Source organism: Eschrichtius robustus, chromosome 6 (assembly GCF_028021215.1).
Source record: "Eschrichtius robustus isolate mEscRob2 chromosome 6, mEscRob2.pri, whole genome shotgun sequence".
Lineage (NCBI taxonomy): Eukaryota > Metazoa > Chordata > Mammalia > Artiodactyla > Eschrichtiidae > Eschrichtius > Eschrichtius robustus.
In genome coordinates, this window is record NC_090829.1 from 55,209,109 (window position 1) to 55,235,643 (window position 26,535).

Genomic DNA, 26,535 nt, shown 5'->3' on the forward strand with positions numbered 1-26,535 from the left:
CATTGATTAGCTCTAGTAGTCTTCTGGTGGCATCTTTAGGATTCTCTATGTATAGTATCATGTCATCTGCAAACAGTGACAGTTTTACTCCTTCTTTTCCATTTTGTATTCCTTTTACTTCTTTTTCTTCTCTGAGTTCTATGGTAGAACTTCCAAAACTATGTTGAATTATAGTGGTGAGAGTGGACATCCTTGTCTTCTTCCTGATCTTAGAGGAAATGCTATCAGTTTTTCACCATTGAGAATGATGTTTGCTGTGGGTTTGTTGTATATGGCCTTTATTATGTTGAGGTAGGTTCCCTCTATGCCCACTTTCTGGAGAGTTTTTATCATAAGTGAGTGTTGAATTTTGTCAGAAGCTTTTTCTGCATCTATTGAGATGATCATGAGGTTTTTATTTTTCAGTTCGTTAATATGGTGTATCACATTGATTGATTTGCATATATTGAAGAATCCTTGCATCCCTGGGATAAATCCCACTTGATCATGGTGTATGATCCTTTTAATGTGCTGTTGGATTCTGTTTGCTAGTATTTTGTTGAGGATTTTTGCATCTATATTCATCAGTGATATTGGTCTGTAATTTTCTTATTTTGTAGTATGTCTGTCTGGTTTTGGTATCAGGGTGATGGTGGCCTCATAGAATGAGTTTGGGAATGTTCCTTCCTCTGCAATTTTCAGGAAGATTTTGAGAAGGATGGGTGTTAGCTCTTCTCTAAATGTTTGATGGAATTCACCTGTGAAGCCATCTGGTTCTGGACTTTTCTTTGCTGGAAGATTTTTAGTCACAGTTTCAATTTCATTACTTGTGATTGGTCTGTTCATATTTCTGTTTCTTCCTGGTTCAGTCTTGGAAGGTTATACCTTCCTAAGAATTTGTCCATTTCTTCCAGGTTGTCCATTTTATTGGCATAGAGTTGCTTGTAGTAGTCTCTTAGGATGCTTTGTATTTCTGTGGTGTCTGTTGTAACTTCTTTTTTTTCATTTCTAATTTTATTGATTTGAGTCCTCTCCCCCTTTTTCTTGATGAATCTGGCTAAAGATTTATGAATATTGTTTATCTTCTCAAAGCACCAGCTTTTAGTTTTATTGAGCTTTGCAATTTTTTTCTTTGTTTTTATTTTATTAATTTCTGCTCTGATCTTTATGATTTCTTTCCTCTGCTAACTTTGGGTTTTGTTTGTTCTTCTTTCTCTAGTTCCTTTAGGTGTAAGGATAGATTGTTTATTTGAGATTTTTCTTGTTTCTTGGGTTAGGCTTGTATTGCTATAAACTTCCCTCTTAGGACTGCTGTTGCTGCATCCCTTAGGTTTTGGATCATCATGTTTTCGTTGTGATTGGTCTCTAGGTATTTTTTGATTTCCTCTTTGATTTCTTCAGTGATCTCTTGGTTATTTAATAACATATTGTTTAGCCTCCAAGTGTTTGTGTTTTTTACGTTTTTTCCCCTGTAATTGATTTCTAACAGCATAGCATTGTGGTCAGAAAAGATGTTTGATATGACTTCAATTTTCTAAAATTTACTGAGGCTTGATTTGTTTCCCAAGATGTGATCTATCCTTGAGAATGTTCCGTGTGCACTTGAGAAGAAAGTGTAATCTGCTGTTTTTAGATGGGATGTCCTATAAATATCAATTAAATCTATCTGGTCTATTGTGTCATTTAAAGCTTGTGTTTCCTTATTAATTTTTTGTCTGGATGATCTGCCATTGGTGTAAGTGTGGTGTTAAAATCCCCCACAATTATTGTGTTACTGTCGATTTCCTCTTTTATATCTGTTAGCAGTTCCCTTATGTATTGAGATGCTTGTATGTTGGGTACATATATATTTATAATTGTTATATCTTCTTCTTGGATTGATCCCTTGATCATTATGTTGTGACCTTCACTGTCTCTTGTAACATTCTTTATTTTAAAGTCTATTTTATCTGATATGAGTATTGCTACTCCAGCTTTCTTTTGATTTCCATTTGCATGGAATACACTTTTCCATGCCCTCACTTTCAGTGTGTATGTGTCCCTAGGTCTGAAGTGGGTCTCTTGTGGACAGCATATGTATGGGTCTTGTTTTTGTATCCATTCAGCAAGCCTGTGTCTTTTGGTCAGAGCATTTAATCCATTCACATTAAAGGTAATTATTGATATGTATGTCCCTGTTACCATTTTCTTATTTGTTATGGGTTTGTTTTTGTAGGTCCTTTTCTTTTCTTGTGTCTCCCACTTAGAGAAGTTTCTTTAACATTTGTTGTAGAGCTGGTTTGGTGGTGCTGAATTCTCTTAGGATTTTCTTGTCTGTAAAGGTTTTAATTTCTCCGTTGAATCTGAATGAGATCCTTGCCAGGTAGAGTAATCTTGGTTGTAGGTTATTCCCTTTCATCACTTTAAATATATCATGTCACTCCCTTCTGTCTGTAGAGTTTCTGCTGAGAAATCAGCTGTTTACCTTATGGGAGTTCCCTTGTATGTTATTTGTCATTTTTCCCTTGTTGCTTTCAATAATTTTTCTTTATCTTTAATATTTGTCAGTTTTATTACTATGTGTCTTGGCGTGTTTCTCCTTGGGTTTATCCTGCCTGGGACTCTCTGCCCTTCCTGGACTTGCGTTGCTATTTCCTTTCCCATGTTAGGGAAGTTTTTGGCTATAATCTCTTCAAATATTTTCTCTGGTCCTTTCTCTCTCTCTTCTCCTTCTGGGACACCTATAATGCGAATGTTGTTGCGTTTAATATTATCCCAGAGGTCTCTTAGGCTGTCTTCATTTCTTTTTGTTCTTTTTTCTTTATTCTGTTCTGAGCAGTGAATTCCATCATTCGGTCTTGCAGGTCACTTCTCCGTTCTTCTCCCTCAGTTATTCTGCTATTGATTCCTTCTAGTGTAGTTTTCATTTCAGTTATTGTATTGTTCATCTCTGTTTGTTTGTTCTTTAATTCTTCTAGGTCTTTGTGAAACATTTCTTGCATCTTCTCGATCTTTGCCTCCATTCTTATTCCGAGGTCCTGGATCATCTTCACTCTCATTATTCTGAATTCTTTTTCTGGACGGTTGCCTATCTGCACTTCATTTAGTTGTTTTTCTGGGGTTTTATCTTGCTCCTTCATCTGGTACAAAGTCCTCTGCCTTTTCATTTTGTCTATCGTTCTGTGAATGTGGTTTTCCTTCCACAGGCTGCAGAATTGTAGTTCTTCTTGCTTCTGCTGTCTGTCCTCTGGTGGATGAGGCTAACTAAGAGGCTTGTGCAAGTTTTCTGATGGGAGGGACTGGTGCTGGTTAGAGCTGGATGTTGCTCTGGTGGGCAGAGCTCAGTAAAACTTTAATCCACTTGTCTGCTGTTGGGTGGGGCTGGGTTCCTCCCTGTTGGTTGTTTGGCCTGAGGCGACTCAGCACTGGAGCCTACCTGGCTCTTTGGTGGGGCTAATTGTTGGCTCTGGGAGGGCTCACGCCAAGGAATACTTCCCAGAACTTCTGCTGCCAGTGTCCTTTTCCCCACGGTGAGCCACAGCCACCCCCCACCTCTGCAGGAGACCCTCCCACACTAGCAGGTAGGTCTGGTTCTGTCTCCTGTGGGTCACTGCTCCTTCCCCTGGGTCCTGATGTGCACACTAGTTTGTGTGTGCCCTCCAAGAGTGGAGTCTCTGTTTCCCCCAGTCCTGTTGAAGTCCTGCAATCAAATCCCGCTAGCTTTCAAAGTCTGATTCTCTAGGAATTCCTCCTCCTGTTGCTTGAGCTCCCAGGTTGGGAAGCCTAACATGGGGCTCAGAACCTTCACTCCAGTGGGTGGACTTCTGTGGTATAAGTGTTCTCCAGTTTGTTAGTCACCCACCCAGCCATTATGGGATTTGATTTTATTGTGATAGCGACCCTCCTACAATCTTGTTTCAGCTTCTCCTTTGTATTTGGATGTGGAGTATTTTTTTGGTGATTTCCAGTGTCTTCCTGTTGTTGATTGTTCAGCAGTTAGTTGTGATTCTGGTGCTCTCACAAGAGGGATTGAGCACACGTCCTTCTACTCCGCCATCTTTAACCAATCTCCTCTGTCTCAATCCCACTGTTAAAGAGAATCTTTCAGATTTGTGTTCTAATTCCAATTCATATTATTAACTAAATTATATATAACTCTAGTTTTTCATACAGCTAAAATTAGTATGATGAGTCTCAGAGATATTAACATCTTATGTCTTACTTACATCTCTGTTATCCAGAGTAGGCTCAGTGAATAACTGTACTTTTCTCTACACATTATTTCCACACTGAGTTTTTCCCATCTCAATATTACATAAATTGCTAAACCTATAAGATTAGCATAGAGGTGGATTTGTTAAAGTTTGTTTTAACTATATTTAAAGAGTATATGCATTCTTGTTGATAATTAAAACTCAGATTTAGACTACTGAATCTTTATGTTTTGATATGACATTAGTGTGACATTAGTTAATCTTTTTAGAATTTCTTATGGAGAACTATTCGGTATTAATGTCAACACTGGATCAGTATAGGTTGTACAGATATAATATGGGATCTTATAAATCTAGCATCATTAATTTTTTCATTGGAATTTGAAATAATTTTGAAATTTCAAATAGTTCAAATAAATCCTGAATGCATACGGAAGGTAGTTGATGTCTTCTTTTGTACTGAAAATTGAATTTGACTTTAACATAAAACATTCTAAAAATAGACATCTTGCTTTCATATGATTTATGTTTTCTTTGAAGCCACCTTGCAAGTGTGTTTCTATTTTTAGTTCATTTTATTCCAAAGGTATTATGAGAAAGTGGGCATGGACTATCCTATTATCTATCTGATTTGTGTATCTCAGTACACTCCACAAGTTGGGCACGAAGCAGAAGTGTTTATTCCCCCCTTCCTCCTCCAGGGGAAACTCAAAAGAATTAAAAGAAGTTATAGCAGGACAGTGTGCAGTATCAAAAGGTGCAACTGGAAATTGCATTTTTTTCAGTTCTGTTAGACAGTATATGGATAGTATTTGTCACAGGAATAATGTGGCTCATTTATATTGTAGCTGTTCTTCTGTGGAGCTCAAAGCACTTCATGGCCACTCTCGTTAATCCTAAAGCCTTGCTATGGGCTAGGTATTTGACAGCTTTTGTCCTCATCTGATGGCCTGGGAGACTCTAGTTTTAAGGATGTCATTGTGCAGGCATTTGCAGTGTTCAGAAAACAACCAACTGTAATGTGAACAGGTGAGAAGGGTTTCTTACTTTATTTATAAAGGCTTTATAGTAATAATTGTCCCAAGAAGCCAAATGCTACATGTAATTATTTTAAATATTCTGACTTCACTTTACCTTGAGGACAGTTTTCCTTCTGAATCTGGGTGGTTAATAGGACTTTTATTCTTCTACAAATCCAGGATTGAAACCTTAGTTCTTACTTTGTTACCTTATTGGCACGACTCTGTTTAATGGGTTGCCAAATTTTGCAGGCTCGTGTAGGCTTTTCATGTGATCTTTACCTTTCTGCTTCCAGAGACATCTTTTTTCATGTAGGTATTACTTCTTGTTTAGAAACTGCAATAACTTCTCACAGTTTTGACACCAGGACCTTCATTTCAGAATCTAAAAGAAGCGGACTGTGAGTCTACTTCTGTTGCTTACCAGCTATTAAGCATCTCTAAGTTTCTGAGCTTTAGAGTCATTTCCATAAAATGGAAATAACAGTAACCAGTTTGAAAAGTTGTCATATATAAAGTATGGGAATAGAGTGAGATAATATATTCTAAACACTGAGCTCTGTGTCTGGAAAACATGGGATCTATGTGTGTTGTTTTTATTGTGTTCCCTTTTCCAGTTCTGTCCTTTTCTGCATAGTACTCTCAGATCAATATTTCTAAAATCCACTTTCATGTTACCAATTCTCTGCTCAGAACCCTATCCAAGAGCCCAGTACTTAATATTCCGCATACTTCTTATCTGTCATACAAGGCCCAGCACAATAAGGACTCTCTCTGATTCTCCCCTTAATCTACAACATACATGATGATCTCAGTTAGCCTTGGCTCCTTACCACTCCCTTTTCACACCTTTGTTTTCCCATCATGGCCAGTTTAATCATGTTGATTCTTTTGTCTGGAGTCATCTCTCTCATTCCCATTTTCTTTCTAGTTTGAAACTTGTATAAAATATCCTGTCAAAGCCAGAATCATTCGAAATCTGACATAGGTAAAGAGGACAGTTCTAGTAATTGTTTTGTAGCTGAGCTCTGACATGCTGCCCACTTACCAGTCAGGGGACTGATGTTAATTAAGATGGACCCAGAAGGTCCTTGACGTGTAGCTCAGCATATAATATGACATCATTGGATTGTTAGGAAAATTAAATGAAGAATCTAGAAAGAAAAGTTAGGCCAAAGTGAATAGTCTTGAAGTTTGTTTAAGCACCATTATCATGGAAAAGCTTTTAAAAGGTAACTGTGCTTGGTGCTGTTTGAAGTCCTACATACAAGAACTAACAGAGACATCATTCCTATCCTTAAAAACACCCTAGCTTATTAACTGGACCATTAGTGCTCTAATGTGTCTCTCACTGTGCCATTACAGCCTGTGCTTGACTTCAAAGAAGACATTATTTAGTGAGATAACCTTTCAATACACCAAAAACATATTACCTTAGTAAGAAAATAGGCAAAGCATTATCTTAGTCTTTTTTTTTTTGGATGTGAATTTAGGTTCCACTTTGTAAAATACTTTGAGAAAATGTACATCCAAAACAATTTGATTAAATTACATTCAAGTTATAGGACCCTTCTGTAAGAAAATTCTCATATACATAAATTCAGAGGAAGAATTAATAATAGAATATTTCTGACTTGAGTTCCATGTACACACAATTCTTGATGATCAATCTGTGGCTTATTAGCTGACGGAAATTTTTCCATGGCACATGTTTAAAATCTCCATCTTATTCTTCCAGGTGTATCTTCTCTAAAGACACACTACCACTACAGCAAGATAATCGAGGGACATTTTTCAAGTCATAATTCTTTGTGTGATTAATAGTAAAAATAATTTTAATAATTTTTTTTAAGAAAAATAATAAGTCAGGAAGATAATTGATTGAAATCTTTCATATTACCCATTCCAAATGTGAGGAACTTTTCTGTAATTACAGTGAAATCTTTACCTAAAATTTAGATGTAACCATGTAAATACAAAGAAGTTCTTTCAACATAAAGATGAGAAAGATTTCTATTAAATTCATATCAGGATTATAAAATTCCATATGTTATTTTGAAACACAGTTTGGAGAGGAAACTTTTAGCTTATTTAAAGAATCGCTCATGGACAAGTTTAGAATCAAAATCTTAGAAATGGTAATCCTTAGACATTGTATATAGGATGAGTTTAAGGCTGTAAATGAGGTGAAAAATTTCTCCGAGTCACTTCCCAATTAGAGGCAGAGTAAGGAGCAGATTTTGGTCTCTGGAATCCAGACCATTGTCCCTTTGTTGTGTCAGTGTTTGCATTTCAACAACAGAAAATACACAGGAAGCCAGGAAAAGCTGGGAAGCTCTTCTTATAGATAGCTCATTTTTTTTTTTTTAAACATCTTTATTGAAGTATAATTGCCTTACAATGGTGTGTTAGCTTCTGCTTTATAACAAAGTGAATCAGTTATACATATACAATATGTTCCCATTTCTCTTCCCTCTTGCATCTCCCTCCCTCCCACCCTCCCCATCCCACCCCTCTAGGTGGTCACAAAGCACCGAGCTGATCTCCCTGTGCTGAGCTGATCTCCCTGTGCTATGCGGCTGCTTCCCACTAGCTATCTATTTTACATTTGGTAGTGTATATATGTCCATGACACTCTCTTACCCTGTCACATCTCAACCCACCCCCTCCCCATATCCTCAAGTCCATTCTCTAGTAGGTCTGTGTCTTTATTCCCGTCTTGCCACTAGGTTCTTCATGGCCTTTTTTTTTTTTTTTTCCTTAGATTCCGTATATATGTGTTAGCATACTGTATTTGTTTTTCTCTTTCTGACTTACTTCACTCTGTATGACAGACTCTAACTCCATCCACCTCATTACAAATACCTCCATTTCATTTCTTTTTATGGCTGAGTAATATTCCATTGTATATATGTGCCACATCATCTTTATCCATTCATCTGTCGATGGACATTTAGGTTGCTTCCATGTCCTGGCTATTGTAAATAGAGCTGCAATGAACATTTTGGTACATGACTCTTTTTGACCTATGGTTTTCTCAGGGTATATGGCCAGTAGTGGGATTGCTGGGTCGTATGGTAGCTCTATTTGCAGTTTTTTAAGGAACCTCCATACTGTTCTCCATAGTGGCTGTATCAATTTACATTCCCACCAACAGTGCAAGAGTGTTCCCTTTCCTCCACACCCTCTCCAGCATTTCTTGTTTCTAGATTTTTTGATGATGGCCATTCTGACCGGTGTGAGATGATATCTCATTGTAGTTTTGATTTGCATTTCTCTAATGATTAATGATGTTGAGCATTCTTTCATGTGTCTGTAGGCCATCTGTATATCTTCTTTGGAGAAATGTCTATTTAGGTCTTCTGCCCATTTTTGGATTGGGTTGTTCGTTTCTTTGTTATTGAGCTGCATGAGCTGCTTGTAAATCTTGGAGATTAATCCTTTGTCAGTTGCTTCATTTGCAAATATTTTCTCCCATTCTGATGGTTGTCTTTTGGTCTTGTTTATGGTTTCCTTTGCTGTGCAAAAGCTTTTAAGTTTCATTAGGTCCCATTTGTTTATTTGTGTTCTTATTTCCATTTCTCTGGGAGCTGGGTCAAAAAGAATCTTGCTGTGATGTATGTCATAGAGTGTTCTGCCTATGTTTTCCTCTAAGAGTTTGATAGTGTCTGGCCTTACACTTAGGTCTTTAATCCATTTTGAGTTTATTTTTGTGCATGGTGTCAGGGAGTGTTCTAATTTCATACTTTTACATGTATCTGTCCAATTTTCCCAGCACCACTTATTGAAGAGGCTGTCTTTTCTCCACTGTATATGCTTGCCTCCTTTATCAAAGATAAGGTGACCATATGTGTGTGGGTTTATCTCTGGGCTTTCTATCCTGTTCCATTCATCTATATTTCTGTTTTTGTGCCAGTACCAAACTGTCTTGATTACTGAAGCTTTGTAATATAGTCTGAAGTCAGGGAGCCTGATTCCCCCAGCTCCCTTTTTCGTTCTCAAGATTGCTTTGGCTATTCGGGGTCTTTTGTGTTTCCATACAAATTGTGAAATTTTTTGTTCTAGTTCTGTGAAAAATGCCAGTGGTAGTTTGATAGAGATTGCATTGAATCTGTAGATTGCTTTGGGTAGTAGAGTCATTTTCACAATGTTGATTCTTCCAATCCAGGAACATGGTATATCTCTCCATCTATTTGTATCATCTTTAATTTCTTTCATCAGTGTCATAATTTTATGCATATAGGTCTTTTGTCTCCTTAGGTAGGTTTATTCCTAGATATTTTATTCTTTTTGTTGCAAAGGTAAACGGGAGTGTTTTCTTAATTTCACTTTCAGATTTTTCGTCATTAGTGTATAGAAATGCAAGAGATTTCTGTGCATTAATTTTGTATCCTGCTACTTTACCAAATTCATTGATTAGCTCTAGGAGTTTTCTGGTAGCATCTTTAGGATTCTCTATGTATAGTATCATATCATCTGCAAATAGTGACAGCTTTACTTCTTCTTTTCCAATTTGGATTCCTTTTATTTCTTTGTCTTCTCTGATTGCTGTGGCTAACACTTCCAAAGCTATGTTGAAGAATAGTGGTGAGAGTGGGCAACCTTGTCTTGTTCCTGATCTTAGTGGAAATGGTTTCAGTTTTTCACCATTGAGGACAATGTTGGCTGTGGGTTTGTCATATATGGCTTTTATTACGTTGAGGAAAGTTCCCTCTATGCCTACTTTCTGCAGGGCTTTTATCATAAATTGGTGTTGAATTTTCTCAAAAGCTTTCTCTGCATCTATTGAGATGATCATATGGTTTTTCTCCTTCAATTTGTTAATATGGTGTATCACATTGATTGATTTCTGTATGTTGAAGAATCCTTGCATTCCTGGGATAAACCCCACTTGATCATGGTGTATGATCCTTTTAATGTGCTGTTGGATTCTGTTTGCTAGTATTTTGTTGAGGATTTTTGCATCTATGTTCATCAGTGATATTGGCCTGTAGTTTTCTTTCTTTGTGACATCTTTGTCTGGTTTTGGTATCAGGGTGATGGTGGCCTCGTAGAATGAGTTTGGGAGTGTTCCTCCCTCTGCAATATTTTGGAAGAGTTTGAGAAGGATAGGTGTTAGCTCTTCTCTAAATGTTTGATAGAATTCACCTGTGAAGCCATCTGGTCCTGGGCTTTTGTTTGTTGGAAGGTTTTTAATCACAGTTTCAATTTCAGTGCTTGTGATTGGTCTGTTCATATTTTCTATTTCTTCCTGGTTCAGTCTCGGCAGTTTGTGCATTTCTAAGAATCTGTCCATTTCTTCCAGGTTGTCCATTTTATTGGCATAGAGTTGCTTGTAGTAATCTCTCATGATCTTTTGTATTTCTGCAGTGTCAGTGGTTACTTCTCCTTTTTCATTTCTAATTCTATTGATTTGAGTCTTCTCCCTTTTTCTCTTGATGAGTCTGGCTAATGGTTTATCAATTTTGTTTATCTTCTCAAAGAACCAGCTTTTAGTTTCATTGATTTTTGCTATTGTTTCCTTCATTTCTTTTTCATTTATTTCTGACCTAACCTTTATGATTTCTTTCCTTCTGCTGGCTTTGGGGTTTTTTTGTTCTTCTTTCTCTAATTGCTTTAGGTGCAAGGTTAGGTTGTTTATTTCAGATGTTTCCTGTTTCTTGAGGTAGGCTTGTATTGCTATAAACTTCCCTCTTAGCACTGCTTTTGCTGAGTCCCATAGGTTTTGGGTCGTCGTATCTCCATTTTCATTTGTTTCTAGGTATTTTTTGATTTCCCCTTTGATTTCTTCAGTGATCACTTCGTTATTAAGTAGTGTATTGTGTAGCCTCCATGTGTTTGTATTTTTTACAGATCTTTTCCTGTAATTGATATCTAGTCTCATAGTGTTGTGGTCGGAAAAGATACTTGATACGATATCAATTTTCTTAAATTTACCAAGGCTTGATTTGTGATCCAAGATATGATCTATCCTGGAGAATGTTCCATGAGCATTTTTCCTTGAGAAAAATGTGTATTCTGTTGTTTTTGGGTGGAATGTCCTATAAATATCAATTAAGTCCATCTTGTTTAATGTATCATTTAAAGCTTGTGTTTCCTTATTTATTTTCATTTTGGATGATCTGTCCATTGGTGAAAGTGGGGTGTTAAAGTCCCCTACTATGATTGTGTTGCTGTCGATTTCCCCTTTTATGGCTGTTAGTATTTGCCTTATGTATTGAGGTGCTCCTATGTTGGGTGCGTAAATATTTACAATTGTTATACCTTCCTCTTGGATCGACCCCTTGATCATTATATAGTGTCCTTTTTGTCTCTTGTAATAGTCTTTATTTTAAAGTCTATTTTGTCTGATATGAGAATTGCTACTCCAGCTTTCTTTTGATTTCCATTTGCATGGAATATCTTTTTCCATCCCCTCACTTTCAGTCTGTATGTGTCTCTAGGTCTGAGGTGGATCTCTTGTAGACAGCATATATATGGGTCTTGTTTTTGTATCCATTCAGCCAGCCTGTGTCTTTTGGTGGGAGCATTTAATCCATTTACATTCAAGGTAATTATCGATATGTATGTTCCTATTCCCATTTTCTTAACTGTTTTGGGTTTGTTATTGTAGGTGTTTTCCTTCTCTTGTGTTTCTTGCCTAGAGAAGTTCCTTTAGCATTTATTGTAAAGCTGGTTTGGTGGTGCTGAGCTCTCTCAGCTTTTGCTTGTCTGTAAAGGTTTTATTTTCTCCATCACATCTGAATGAGATCCTTGCTGGGTAGAGTAATCTTGGTTGTAGGTTTTTCTCCTTCATCACTTTAAGTATATCCTGCCACTCCCTTCTGGCTTGCAGAGTTTCTGCTGAAAGATCAGATGTTAACCTTATGGGGATTCCCTTGTGTGTTATTTGTTGTTTTTCCCTTGCTGCCTTTAATATGTTTTCCTTATATTTAATTTTTGACAGTTTGATTAATATGTGTCTTGGCGTGTTTCTCCTTGGGTTTATCCTGTATGGGACTCTCTGTGCTTCCAGGACTTGATTAACTATTTCCTTTCCCATATTAGGGAAGTTTTCAACTATAATCTCTTCAAATATTTTCTCAGTCCCTTTCTTTTTCTCTTCTTCTTCTGGGACCCCTATAATTCGAATGTTGGTGCGTTTAATGTTGTCCCAGAGGTCTCTGAGACTGTCCTCAGTTCTTTTCATTCTTTTATCTTTATCCTGCTCTGCAGTAGTTATTTCCACCATTTTATCTTCCAGGTCACTTATCCTTTCTTCTGCCTCAGTTATTCTGCTATTGATCCCATCTAGAGTATTTTTAATTTCATTTATTGTGTTTTTCATCATTGCTTGGTTCCTCTTTAGTTCTTCTACGTCCTTGTTAAATGTTTCTTGCATTTTGTCTATTCTATTTCCAAGATTTTGGATCATCCTTATTATCATTATTCTGAATTCTTTTTCAGGTAGACTACCTATTTCCTCTTCATTTGTTAAGTCTGGTGTGTTTTGACCCTGCTCCTTCATCTGCTGTGTGTTTTTCTGTCATCTCATTTTGCTTATCTTACTGTGTTTGGGGTCTCCTTTTCACAGGCTGCAGGTTCGTAGTTCCCGTTGTTTTTGGTATCTGTCCCCAGTGGCTAAGGTTGGTTCAGTGGGTTGTGTAGGCTTCTTGGTGGAGGGAACTAGTGCCTGAGTTCTGGTGGATGAGGCTGGATCTTGTCTTTCTGGTGGGCACGTCCACGTCTGGTGGTGTATTTTGGGGTGTCTGTGGCCTTATTATGATTTTAGGCAGCCTCTCTGCTAATGGATGGGGCTGTGTTCCTGTCTTGCTAGTTGTTTGGCATAGGGTGTTCAGCACTGTAGCTTGCTGGTCATTGAGTGATGCTGGGTCTTGATGTTGAGATGGAGATCTCTGAGAGATTTTTGCTGTTTGGTATTATGTGGAGCTGGGAGGTCTCTTGTGGACCAGTGTCCTGAAGTTGGCTCTCCCACCTCAGAGGTACGGCCCTGATGCCTGGCTGGAGCACCAAGATCCTTTCGTCCACACGGCTCAGAGTAAAAGGGAGAAAAAATAGAAAGAAAGAAAGAAAGAGGCTATAATATAGTGAAGTAAAATAAAGCTATTGTAAAGCAAAGCTATACAGACAAAATCTCACCCAGAAGCATATACATATACACTCACAAAAAAAGGAAAAGGGGAAAAATTAATATATCCTGCTCCCAAAGTCCACCTCCTGAATTTGGGATGATTCGTTGTCTATTCAGGTATTCAACAGATGCAGGCACATCAAGTTGTTTGTGGAGTTTTAATCCGCTGCTTCTGAGGCTGCTGGGAGAGATTTCCCCTTTTCTTCTCTGTTCGCACAGCTCCCGGGGTTCAGCTTTGGATTTGGACCCGCCTCTGCGTGTAGGTCGCCTGAGGGCGTCTGTTCCCCGCCCAGACAGGACGGGGTTAAAGGAGCAGCTGATTCGGGGGCTCTGGCTCACTCAGGCCGCGAGGAGCGAGGGGTACAGAGGAGGCGGGGCGAGCCTGCGGCGTCAGAGGCCAGCGTGACGTTGCACCAGCCTGAGGCGCGCAGTGCGTTCTCCCGGGGAAGTTGTTCCTGGATCACGGGACCCTGGCAGTGGCGGGCTGCACCGGCTCCCGGGAGTGGCGGTGTGGAGAGTGACCTGTGCTCGCACACAGGATTTTTGGAGGCGTCAGCACCAGCCCCAGCATCTCACGCCTGTCTCTGGGGTCCACGCTGATAATCGCGGCCCGCCCCTCTCTCTGGATTCTGCACTGTTAGCCGCGGCTTGCGCCTGCCTCTGGGGTCCGCGCTGATAGCCGCGGCTCGCGCCAGTCTCTGGAGTTCGTTTAGGCGGCGCTCTGAATCCCCTCTCTTTGCGCGCCGTGAAACAAAGAGGCAAGAAAAAGCCTCTTGCCTCTTCGGCAGCTGCAGACTTTTTCCCGGTCTCCCTCCCAGCCAGCTGTGGTGCGCTAACCCCTTCAGGCTGTGTTCACGCCGCCAACCCCAGTCCTCTGCCGCCAACCCCAGTCCTCTCCCTGCGATCCGACCCAAGCTGAGCCTCAGCTCCCAGCCCGCCCGCCCCGGCGGGGGAGCAGACAAGCCTCTCGGGCTGGTGAGTGCTGCTCAGCGCCGAGCCTCTGTGCAGGAATCTCTCCGCTTTTTCCTCTGCAACCCTGTTGCTGTGGGATCCGCGCTGATAGCCGCAGCTCGCGCCAGTCTCTGAAGTTCGTTTAGGCAGCGCTCTGAATCCCCTCTCCTCGCGCACCAGGAAACAAAGAGGGAAGAAAAAGTCTCTTGCCTCTTCGGCAGCTGCAGACTTTTTCCCGGACTCCCTCCTGGCTAGCTGTGGCACACTAACCCCTTCAGGCTGTGTTCACGCCGCCAACCCCAGTCCTCTCCCTGCGATCTGACCGAAGCCCGAGCCTCAGCTCCCAGCCCCGCCCGCCCCGGCGGCTGAGCATACAAGCCTCTCAGGCTGGTGAGTGCTGGTCGGCACTGATCCTCCGTGCGGGAATCTCTCCGCTTTGCCCTCCGCAGCCCTGTGGCTGCGCTCTCCTCCGTGGCTCCGAAGCTTCCCCGCTCCACCACCTGCAGTCTCTGCCCGCGAAGGGGCTCCCTAGTGCGTGGAAATCTTTCCTCCTTCACGGCTCCCTCCCACTGGTGCAGGTGCCGTCCCTATTCTTCTGTCTCTGTTATTTCTTTTTTCTTTTGCCCTACCCAAGTACTGGGGGAGTTTCTTGCCTTTTGGGAGGTCTGACGTTTTCTGCCAGCGTTCAGTGGGTGTTCTGTAGGAGCAGTTCCACAGATGTAGATGTATTTCTACTGTATCTGTGGGAAGGAAGGTGATCTCCGCGTCTTACTCTTCCGCCATCTTCTCTCCCTAGATAACTCATTTAATCTAACATCTATATCAGAAGAACAAGGGTTAATTTTTTTTTTTCCATTTTTACTATCAGAAAACATCTAAAAGCTAAGTTAATCCAGAAATAATGCACTGGTTTTCTGCCTGTTCATCTAATCAGTCTCATAAAATAATGTGTTCTCATTACAATCTGGTAAGAAGAATTTTATTGTAAATTAATGGCTTCATACTTTCACAGCAACCAAAAAACAGACAAAACACATCTACATAGTTTATCTTCTATCTTTGCAAACTGTACTTTTTCTAAAACAAGAAACTTTGCAAATCATTCCACTGTTCACACCCTTCAAGTCTGAAATGGGAAACTTCTCGGGGGAACGCCTCTGAAGAGGATTGCTTTGCTTATATTACATGTAATGTGCAGATGGCCATTTATTCCAGTTATGAATCTAGACTCCTCTCCTCAAAGTAAAGAACAGACTAAATATTTTGTCTGTCTGTTAGTTTATTTTTCTTATGATACAGTTTATAGTTTATTTCCAAATGTTCATGTTCTTAGAAGGCTTTAGGGAATGAAATAGTCTTGGAGTAGACAAATGACGAATACAAAAGAATAGAAATATTTAGAGTTACGTGGAATAGGGAATCAGTTCTCATGTAACTAATTATTCTTCTGAAATAAAATTAAGAAAACATTTGTCAGTATCTGAATATTACCACTGCCATTGTACATCTACATTTTTACTTAAAATGACAAATTTATAAATATAAATTCAGTGATGTAAAACTCTATGCCAAAGGAAGTCCTATTTTTTGAGTAGAAAGGATCATACTACAAAAATATCTTTAGAAAACATGTTGTTAATGATGACCACCATCTACCTGAAACATAGCAATGGACTTTGAAGTAATTATATCAATGTGTTTTAAAGCCATTAAAAAACAAATTATTTATAAAAATATATTCTCATAATTCTGTAAATAATAATCAATTCAATTATAGGACATGCCAGATTTCAGCTAACAATATAATTAAGTACTATGCTTATGTCCTGTATAATGATCAAAAGAAGCTTAGCACCTTGCTTAACTGCACATTAATCAAAACGTTTTAATATAATACAAACTCTTCTTTAATTAAATGTTTGCCAAGTTTAGAACAAATTCCAAGGCTGCATACCCACAGATATACAGATGACCAAGTGTATTTGTTTCAGGGGAGAGAATGATGGTAATTTATATTTTAGTTTCCTGTTCCCCAAATAATTTCACTTTACTGATATAAATCTTGAGTTAAAAAAAAATAAAAATAAAAAAATAAATCTTGAGTTTATATGTCTAAACCTAAAGGAAAAATATTTTTAGTGATGGGAAAGCTTTTCTAGCTTTTTCTGAGCCTGTGTCATATCTGTGATCAGTACCTTTGAATAAACTAATTGGAAAGGTAGAGCTCAAATTAAATTAACAATTATTAATATAAATTAATCAATTATTATTAACAAAGACTTTTCTTATATACTACTTTTTAAAAATACAGTTGGACTCTACATAATTTGTATGCTCTTTTAAAGTCAGAATATACAGATACTGCTTTATAAATGAGTATGTTACTTTCTATTCTCTTTAATGTAAAACTAAATATGACTTTTTATAATGCATCAGCTGAGGCTAATTAAATTATTTTTATTAAAATTAATTAAATATTTAAATATTATTATATTTACTAGGGAACGTGGCAGGGTGCTTTAGCTTGAGAGAGGACCAAGGAAATGAGGAGACGAGACCATCTATGTCTTCATGTTTAGCATTTTGTGATTTTAAGTGTTATAAGGCATGAGTTTTAGGCTTATGATTAGACAAAACTGAGTTACTCACTTGAATACTGATGTGATCATTCATTCAAAAAATATTCACTGTGCCCTCCTTTTTACTATGAAGTGTACTAAGCCGTGGCAATAGACCAGTGAATGAGCCCTCAAGGTGTTTATACTATACTCTTGCCAGTGAGCAGAAAGTGAAAAGGAAATTAGAGCAGAGCCAGTTTACTAAGTGTATAAGCAAGGACTTACATGGGGACACATATGAGGACCAAGCTTCCCAGAGTAAGTGACATCTAAGAGTTGGGTAAACTGGCATTAGCCAGCTTTTAGACCTACAATTTGTGTTAGTTTGAGAGAAGGCAAAGAAATATGATGTAAACTCATGAAATAGTCACTTTCATTTTAATTATGAGAATAGCTGTCAGTAATAAAAATCCTGTATCCTTAAAAATAATTATACATGCGTGTATGTGTATACATGTATGTTTGTGTATGTATGTATATATGTATACACATAGAGAGCCTGGACAAGCTCTGAGAAGACTGCGTAGCACAAAGCATATTTAAATGTTATGTATTTCATTTTTAATAAAAATCGGAACAACACAGTGCTGAACTTGACTAGTTTGAAGGAAGATGGTGATATAACCAGCAGGTATGAGACACTGAAATAATAAAGGATCAGCTGTTTTTACAAGGATAACAAAATGACTAGCCAATTTAGTGTGCTGTTCATTTCAGGGAAATAACTGTAAATTTAGTGAGCTAAGATAAAAGTGAAAAAACATCCATGCCGATTATTTAATGGTCTGATTTCTGTCAAAGTGGCAGTCCTCTGGAGAAAGTCAAATCAAATATTCTGGGATAACATTGCTGATATCAGCTTGTTCATTTGATATTTGAGTCTTTTTCATAAAAGTGCAGCACAAAATGTATTTTTAAAATCTCTACTTTTTAAGCTCTTTGATTGCTTGGTTCTCTGGCAAATGGGAAGTATTTACACTTTAGGTTTGTCAGTCTCTTACTATAATGAATTAGAATAGCTGAAAATGTAGAAAAGAAATTCAAATCAGTTAGAGACTGTAATATTTATTCATGACTGAAATAAAGTGTTGTAAATGTAATTTTGATCTTTAAATCAACAAATTTATCTTTGAGAAAAGAGCAGAACCAAAAAGAAATGCTCTCAGTCCAATTTAAACTTGTTATTTAGTGATAGCTTATGCACAGAACTGTTACCCATTTTGAAGGAGACCCTCTGAAAAAACTGCTGATTTGGAGTTTATTAATATAGTCAAAGGCTCTGTCAGCCTTAATTTGGGGTAAGGTGAGCAAACATAGTCTATTATTCTTCATCCTCTTCATCCCACTTTTTATATCTTCTTTGCTATGAAAATTATATCAGTTATGCTACAGAAAAATATATAATGGTTTATGCCATTGCCCATCTAATGTGCACATGAGTCACCTGGGGATCTTGTTAGGCTACAGATTCTGATTCGGAAGGGCTGGGGTGGGGCCTGAAATTCTGCATTTCTAATGAGTCCTGCCCCTGCTGCTTGTCCAAGAACTACACACTGAATAGGAAGGATCTGTAGGGTCTATGGTTACATCACGTAGCACTGATATTATGTTCACACACACACACAGAGTCAGGTGCCTAGGGCTGAGTTACACACCTCAGTTTGGAAATCGTGCTGTCCTCCCCAAAGGTGGCACATTCTCATCACTGAGCCATACAAGGCCCTTATTGTTTTATTTACCAGCACATTCTTTACCTTATCCCTCCTCTCAGTGCCTTAATTCTGAGGATCCCAGTGTCTAAGATTTCTGGTCTCTGAAGGTTTATCTTTCCTGATACTCTTTGGGTAATTGGCATTGCCTTATACACTAACATTTCAGTTGATTTTAAAAGAATTCCATCTCGCCACACAAAACATGCTGGCAGCTAACATGTTTTCTTTATATGCAGATGGGCTTGAAGTGGGCTTCAATGATTTGAAAAAGCATAATGAAATCCTATTACATATGTACAATAAGAAACCATTTTACTTATTTTTAATCTCATTTCTTCTCAATTTCAGCCACTGTGGTTCAGGGTCTAGGCCTCTGAGCTAATGTATTATTTTTATTTCAGTCAATCGCATAATGAAGACCCTTCAGTGTTACCTTGGTTGTTCAGGTATAGTAGATGGGATGACAGTCTTCTCATAGTGAAATTATTTATAAGTTACTTTTCAAACAGTGAGTCAGTGATGGAGTCGATTTTGGGACTCTGTATATATATACAGTTTGCTCTTTCTACTGTATGCATGTGGCATTGTACTGAGGATTGGATTATTGAATGGGATGGATCGATTTGGATCCTTATCTAGATTACAAAGAGTTCATAAAGTGAAGAGAGAACTAGCTATCTACTAAAATAAAACTTAGTGTCAGTCCTTATAGAGCCTACACAATGTACAAGCTATGATATAAATGCTATAATCTAAAAGTTAAAATGCTAAAATATAATGTCAAATATTTTCTGGATGGTACTGTTTGCATCAAGGTACATAATCGACCTGATTTTCAGCTCATATCTAATGGGTTCTTATAGTTTATAAATGCTTTAAAATATAACTGAATAAAAATGGTACATGTATTTGGTTTTATTCAAAGTCTCTTAATCATGTAAGAAAATGAAATTCTATCAATTCTTCAATAAGTGAGTTTGTTTTAAATAACTTTTGTCTGTTATTTAGTGTTTGCGTCCTGTAAAGTCCTGCTTTTAGAATCTGCTCTTAGAAGTGAACTGTTTGTCAAATTTCCATTAAGCTGAAGGTGAAAAATTAATGAACCACTTACTTCAGATATTTCAAAATGAATGCAAGTCTATTAGTCACGCAGTACAAAAAATCAAAGATTTTGGTATGTTCAATTACTGTTTAGGGTTCACTCACATTTAACTTTTAAATGCATTGTTTCAGATGCTTAATAGGGCATTCTGGAGAAAAAAAGAAAGAATGAAGTTATTGATTTTTTATTAGCTTTAAATATATCTCAAAGATAATTTTAGTTATATACTTTTTTTTACCCACACAAAGGTAATTTTAGAGCAAAGTTAATTAGTGAGTTGATTGGGATGAATGGGTTTTGAAGGTTTTGAGAGTAGTTAGCTGGGGAGGAAGCACTAATGTACAGCAAGCATAGGATTAATAGAATTCTAATTTTTTTTCAGTTGTACCCCTGCTCCATTTTCTAGGCATTTAGAAAAACTGGTAAGACAGAGACATTAAACTATTTTTCAAGAAATTGTTAATCCATCTTCCCTCCCTCCCTCCCTCCCTTTCCTCTCTTTTCTTTTCTTTTTCTTTCTTTTTCTTTCTTTCTTTCTTTCTTTCTCTTTCTTTCTTCCTTCCCTTCTTTCTTTCTTTTTCTTTTTCTCTTTTTTTCTTCCTTCCTCCCTCTCTCTCTCCCCCATCCCTCCTTCTTTCTCTCTCTCTTCTTTCCTTTCTTTCTTTCTTTCTTCCTTTCTTTCTTTCTTTCTTCCTTCCTTCCTTCCTTCCTTCCTTCCTTCCTTCCTTCCTCCCTCCCCCCTCCCTCCCTCCCTCCCTCTCTCTCTCTCTCCCTCCCTCCCTCCCTCTCTTTCTTTCTTTCTTTCCTTCTTTCTTTCTTTCTTTCTTTCTTTCTTTCTTTCTTTCTTTCTTTCTTTCTTTTTCTTTCTTTCTTCTTTCTTTCTTTCTTTTCTTTCTTTCTTTCTTTCTTCCATTAGTTATGGAGCTCCTGTTATGATCCTGGCAATGTGCTGAGCATTGTGTGTAATGCAATGATGTAGAAGACTTGGTCCTTTTCTTTAAGGAGTTTAGAGGGGAAAACCAAAATGTTTTTACATAGCGATAATGTTAATTAGAAATGGCAAGCACTGAAAAAAAAAAGGTGCAGATATATCACATAGAGCTGAAGGTGTCAGAGAAAGTTTCTTGTGGAAAATGAGTTGGGCTTTAAAGGAAATGTATAGTTCAGACATGAGATACATGAGAAGAGCAAGTAAAGTGGAAGGAATAGCTTACGTAAAAACACGGAGGTATAAATCACAGAATATGTAGGGGGATAGCTTAAGTTTTAGCATAAGATATATGGAGAGGAATGGTAGGAAATAATGTTGGAAATATAAGGTCTGAGACGGTGAAGGGCTTTGAATGGCAAGTTCAGTATCTGAACTGAGGAGTGGTGAAATCATGCAGCATTTTAAGACGTTTCATTTTGTGTTGGCAGCATGTTAACATCTAACATCCATGAAAACTGCAAAATAACAGACTGTACATTTCTCATAAATACTATCTCACTGTCCTGTGTACACTCTAAATTTCAAAGGTAATGGCTGAGGGAGAAAATACATGCTGGGAGAACCAGAGTGAGACGGCTATATCATATAGGACCTCCCAGCTGGCGTGCTGAGTGAGGTATAATGTCTGTGCCTTGAGATATTAATCACCATGGCCTCAGGTGCAGCCTGGAGAAACAGCAACTCAGGACAGCAGCTTCCTTGTGGTCTGAAGGTCCCTTTCAGTTGACCTCAGCTGGCTGCACGGCTGCTAGAGTCTTCTATGTGAACCATGCAGGGCCCGATTCATGGGTGTGCAACCCGCACTCAAAAGGGCCCACACCTGATTCATTTCCCTGCTATTGCCGTGTTGAAATCCTTCCCACTTTTTGAACAAGAGACCCCACATTGTCATTTTGCTCTGAGCCTTGCAAATTATATAGGCAGTCTCGGTACTATGACACGAAAATGATTATGAACTACACTATGGTCAAATGAACTACGCTATGGTCAAAATGCACAGTTGTATATCCATATAAAAAGGGCTACTAAATTATGAGACCAGCTCTGTGTTTATACAACAAAACCGATCCTAAGCTTAAATCTCATTACTTTTTCTTCAAAGCCATGACTTCCGTGACTGCCATAGGCCCAAGCTAAATACCACATTTTAGCCTTGTGGTTTTCCTGATGATAAATTAAGGAAATGCTTCTGTAACATATTTTCTCATTTATAATCTTTCTCCTGGAGCCTGTATACCAGTATTGTAGAGTTCTGCACCCCATGCAGTTCTACCAAATTAAATTCTGAGAAAACCTGTGGCAATTATTTTCCCTAATAAAGGTCTGAAAAATATAGCTCTGTATTCTCAAGCATTATTGGCTGCCTGATAGTCATTCCATTGGGTATTTCTTTTTCTGAGTCAGTATAAATATATAAACCGAATAAGCATATATTTTTTAGTTCTTTCCTTATGCAGAATTTATTCTCTCCAATCTCTTTACTCAGAGTACTTGTGTAATTTTTCTCTTGTGTTACCATAGTTGTTTCTCTCCTTATTTTCATTTAATTTTTATTTTTTCAAAGTTATAGATGAATATAAATAGATATTTCTATAAAGCTTCATTTATAAAAATGTGTCACCTTTTTTATCCCATCCTTCCCTGTGTTTCTCTCCCCTTTGTCTGTCCCAAAGGCAAGCACTTAATTGCTTTCAACATTTTTAGTTGTTGCCTACTTTTCATATTTACATCTCTGCCTCCCAATAGTATGTTTAAGAGCTGAATACATTTTTCAGTTGTATTCATTATACTGACTTACCACTATGAAAGATAAAGATTTAATTTTCCTTCATAAGTTTCCATGTACCTTCATCCCTGACGTTTGCCCTTTTCTCTTTTTTCCTAAAGAATAATATCCATTTTTGTATTAAAAAGTCATTATTTATATTACTCTATGTGAATATTTTTCACAATGTACGATGATTGCATTTTTCTCGAGAAAATTTTTGCTCCCTTTGAAACTAATAGCTGTCTCATTTTATAGATTTCTCATTCTTCTGTATATCTCGAACTTCTTTAAATGCTAATTCTCTGATCTTACTGTGAATATGTTCTCAGAACATTAAGACGCATCTGGTACTCCAATGATTTTTGTTTTCCTGGAGACCCCCTTCCTGACCTCCTCTTCTTATCCTCACTAGGTCTGCTGCTCGTGTGCCTTTCTAGGTTTGGCCTTGGCTGAGAGCTCCTCCTTAAGAATGGCAGCATAAGTTCATTTGAAGTTCTGTATGTAGTGAGATGTATTGACTGATAAGAGTCAATGTAGGATGTCTTGAGGGAGTTGTTTTATTGGTAGACTTCCAGATTTTCGTATTTTTTCTATATTCTCCATTGCCCTGGTCCTATTTACCACAAGTGAATTTTCTAGCGCCCAACCTGGAAGGAAGGATTCTGGGCACCACAAGAGTAAGGCATCTGAAGGGTCTCAGCAATCATAACACCATCCCATCTAAAGTACGAGTCACCCCTCCCTGTGTCTGGTGTCTCCCTGTTCAGTGTCCCACTTTCAGTCTCTGCTGGAGGGAGGGAGGACTGGTCACTGTTCATGTTGACTGGGTGAGTGAGGGTTCAGGAGGAGAGACCCCCCTCACAATCCGAATTTCATCAAACTCTCCTATTTCCAGCCCCTCCATTACCCCTATTTTAATAGGTAGCTGGTGTTACCAGTTCTCAAGAGTTTCTGGGTTCTGTGGTACAAACTGCATTGCTTTTCAGCTTCCCCCCTCTGCTGGCTTAGGTTTTGGTCTCCTTGGTCTGTCACATCAGTTGACACTTATTCATCTGCTTTCATGCTTCTATCGATAGAGAATCTTATCGCTAAGGTGTCTCCTATTCTCTTGGCCCCTTGGCCCCTGTGGATTGATGCTTTTTATCTCTTTGTTGTCATTTCAGTGGAGAATGGAAGTAAATGCCTGTGTACGATATGCCATCATTGACTAGGATACTTAATAGTATTTGGACTGAATTTTTATTATGAAGTATCTCAAATCATTTTTAATAAGTAGACAGAGTATAACCAAGGAATAAAACAAACGAGCTGAAATAAACTTACTGCTCATCATTTAAAGACTTATTACAGAAAAACCTGCTCTTCAAGTGTTTTTACTTCTGTTTACTTCTGTTTTAACTTCTGTTTACTAAGGATTCTCTTTCTTTCTCTTTTGAATACAGATGGAAGCTTTAGACAAAACCGATCAAACCTCACCTCTCTACTAGTGCAGCCCATCTCAGCATCTCTCGTTGCAAAACTCATCTCTTCGCCAAAAGATAGAATCACACACAGTGCCTGTAGCCCTCTAGAACTTCCAAATAATGGTAAAGTACTTAATGTCTTTCTGTGTGTCTTGTAGTTTTTATAAGGCCCATGATCATTATTAATCTCTTTGATTGGCATTTTTCGGATTATTCTTTTAAAAAAACAAAAACATTTATTTTTGTTGAGGTGAGCATTTATTTCTCTTCTCTAGCTCTTAAAAGGACATTTTTGAAAGTGATTTTGATAAAGACTGAGAGTTGACCAAGCTGAGAGATTAAAAAAAGAAGAAAAGCATTTTGAACTGTAACAAAGAAAAGCAGCTTTACAAATAAAGCATTTTGTACATTCATGAAAATCTGCTTAACACAACTTCTCAGTTTAAGCTTCAGGAGTCTTGTTGCCTGCCAAGATTCAGTGGATAGCAGTGAGCTATCTGGCGTATGAAGTCTTTTAGTAGAAAGCATTAAAGCCTAATTCCTGCCGCTGACTAAAAAATCCCTCTGTCTTTACGCATCATTGCCCGAGAGACGCTTCTTGTACTGCAGTGCAGTTTGTCAGGCCTTGTTGGACCACGTAGGGTAAAACTCAACTCATTCAGCTACTGTGGTGCAGTGAAAATCAGGGGCTGTGTCTTATTTCTACCTCCAGCCTCAGCATTAGACCTCTAAAGAAGAGACTCTCTTTGCATATTGTTAAATTTGTATCAAGTCGCTCTGAAAGTCAACTTGAGGGCTCTGTTTTTGTGTCCAGACCCAAAGGCTCAACTACCATGTTTTATCTCATCTGTTTTCTCCTGACAACAAAAGCATAAAAAATACGTTTTGAAAAAGTCTAAAAAAACACACACAAAAAAACACCTGAGTACGTTCAGAATTGCCCTTTGTTAGAGACATAGGCTTTTCAAAGTTCTGTAGCTTGAGAGCCTCAACTGAGTATTGATTGAACATAGTGGGAACTATAGAAAACAGGGTTAAGCCTCTGTCCTCAAAGCAGGAAAGAAGAAGCTCTTGAGGAGCTTTTCTTTTTGATTAGTTTTTTCTGTCTTCTATTCCTGAGCCCCGCAATTTGATAATGAGCTCTATTTGTTAAAATATATAAATAACACTATAATAATAGTTTACTTGTAAGAAAAACACTGGACATTGAAAAGACCAGATTTAAGTCCAGATTTAATTAACTGATTGATTTATTCAATAAACATTTACAGCCCCTAATATGTTCAGCCACTGTCCTGCCCTCAGTGACAGTCTATGTCAGCTCCATGACTGCTCATGTGTCACACCCCCGCGGGAAGCTTTCTTTGTCTGCGTCTACAGAAGGATATCTCACCTTCTAGTATCTTACGTTGTTCTGAGAATCAAATTAGGACGTTTAAGTGAGTACTTTTCTATACTGTAAAATGTTATGTTAGCAAGTGTCTTCCTTATCAAATAACTAGATCAATTTCCCCCAAATATGTTAAATGTCTGCATAATAAGGGCACAACTAAACAAAATGGCATTCTCCAGCTATATCTCTCTCTGCACTAAGTTAGCAACATGTATGAAGTTTAGAGGAAAAACTGAGATATATTCTGAAACCTGTTTGTAACTCCAGTGTTAAAGAAGCAACAAGCTAGGCCTGCTTTCTAAGCAGTTATGCCATATCAAGTTTTCCTCATGGGTGTGGTGATTATTATTGGCTTTAGAAATTTTCAGACAGAGATATATTTCAATCAAGATATTTCACATTGTAATGGATCCTACTTTCATCATTTTTTACTATGGAATATTACCTTTTGATTACCCAAATACCGACTGAGCAGTCTCAGTGAGTTATTACATTTAAACTGATCTTAAATGTAGGATAAATGACCCTTTACCCCAATGTTTTAGACAACAGTACTCATGAAACATCCAAGATAATTAACTTTTAAGTTTTCTAAGAAACACGTAAATACATTAGTTGCTCACTATGATCTGTATCGGGATGGGGCATGAAAAGGATACAGAATGATGTGCTATGTTTTTGAGCAATAAGAGCAACACTTGTAGTTTATGGATTAAAAAAAAGTAATGTAAAGCTTATTATAATTACATCTGACTTGAATTTTATAAGTATAGTCTTGAGTTTTAATGTAGGAAAATCTTCACTCAAAAGTTTGGACAGGAGTGCATTAAAAATATGTGTACAAATCAACTAATTATTTATCTTACTCATTTAACCCTTTATATACACTTAAACAGAATTCTCTAGAGTCCAGACAGCAACGTGGTGGAGTTTGCCTGCCATGCTTTCTTTTTCAGCATCCATTTGCCCCTTCCCCTTTTTGAACTGTTGCCAACATTTCCTAGCAATATAGTATGAGTAGGTTTGACCATAGCTTAAGCTGTAGAAGTAGATCCTGATTGGCTCGAGTCTATCAGCATATCACATCAACCATGGGATGATAGTTGGTTCAAGGATGATGTAAGTTTGGCCAAACAGAGACATGACTCAACTTCTGGACTTTGAATAATGGCTAACTTTAACAGTAGAGCTGAAGAAGAAAGCATATAGCCCTGG

General features: G+C 38.0%; 1 protein-coding gene across 15 annotated transcripts in view; it reads left to right on the forward strand.

The window, feature by feature from the left end:
- NAALADL2 (N-acetylated alpha-linked acidic dipeptidase like 2) overlaps nucleotides 1-26,535 on the forward strand; it is a 1,511,782-nt gene that overhangs the window by 1,064,859 nt on the left and 420,388 nt on the right. For 14 of the 15 annotated variants that reach the window (XM_068547430.1, XM_068547429.1, XM_068547431.1 and 11 more), the window contains one exon: nucleotides 23,907-24,050. The exons of the other annotated variant lie outside the window; for it this stretch is intronic. In XM_068547430.1, coding sequence (XP_068403531.1) covers nucleotides 23,907-24,050 — 144 coding nt within the window. The remainder of the gene's footprint in view (nucleotides 1-23,906; nucleotides 24,051-26,535) is intronic. 15 annotated transcript variants of the gene reach the window in all.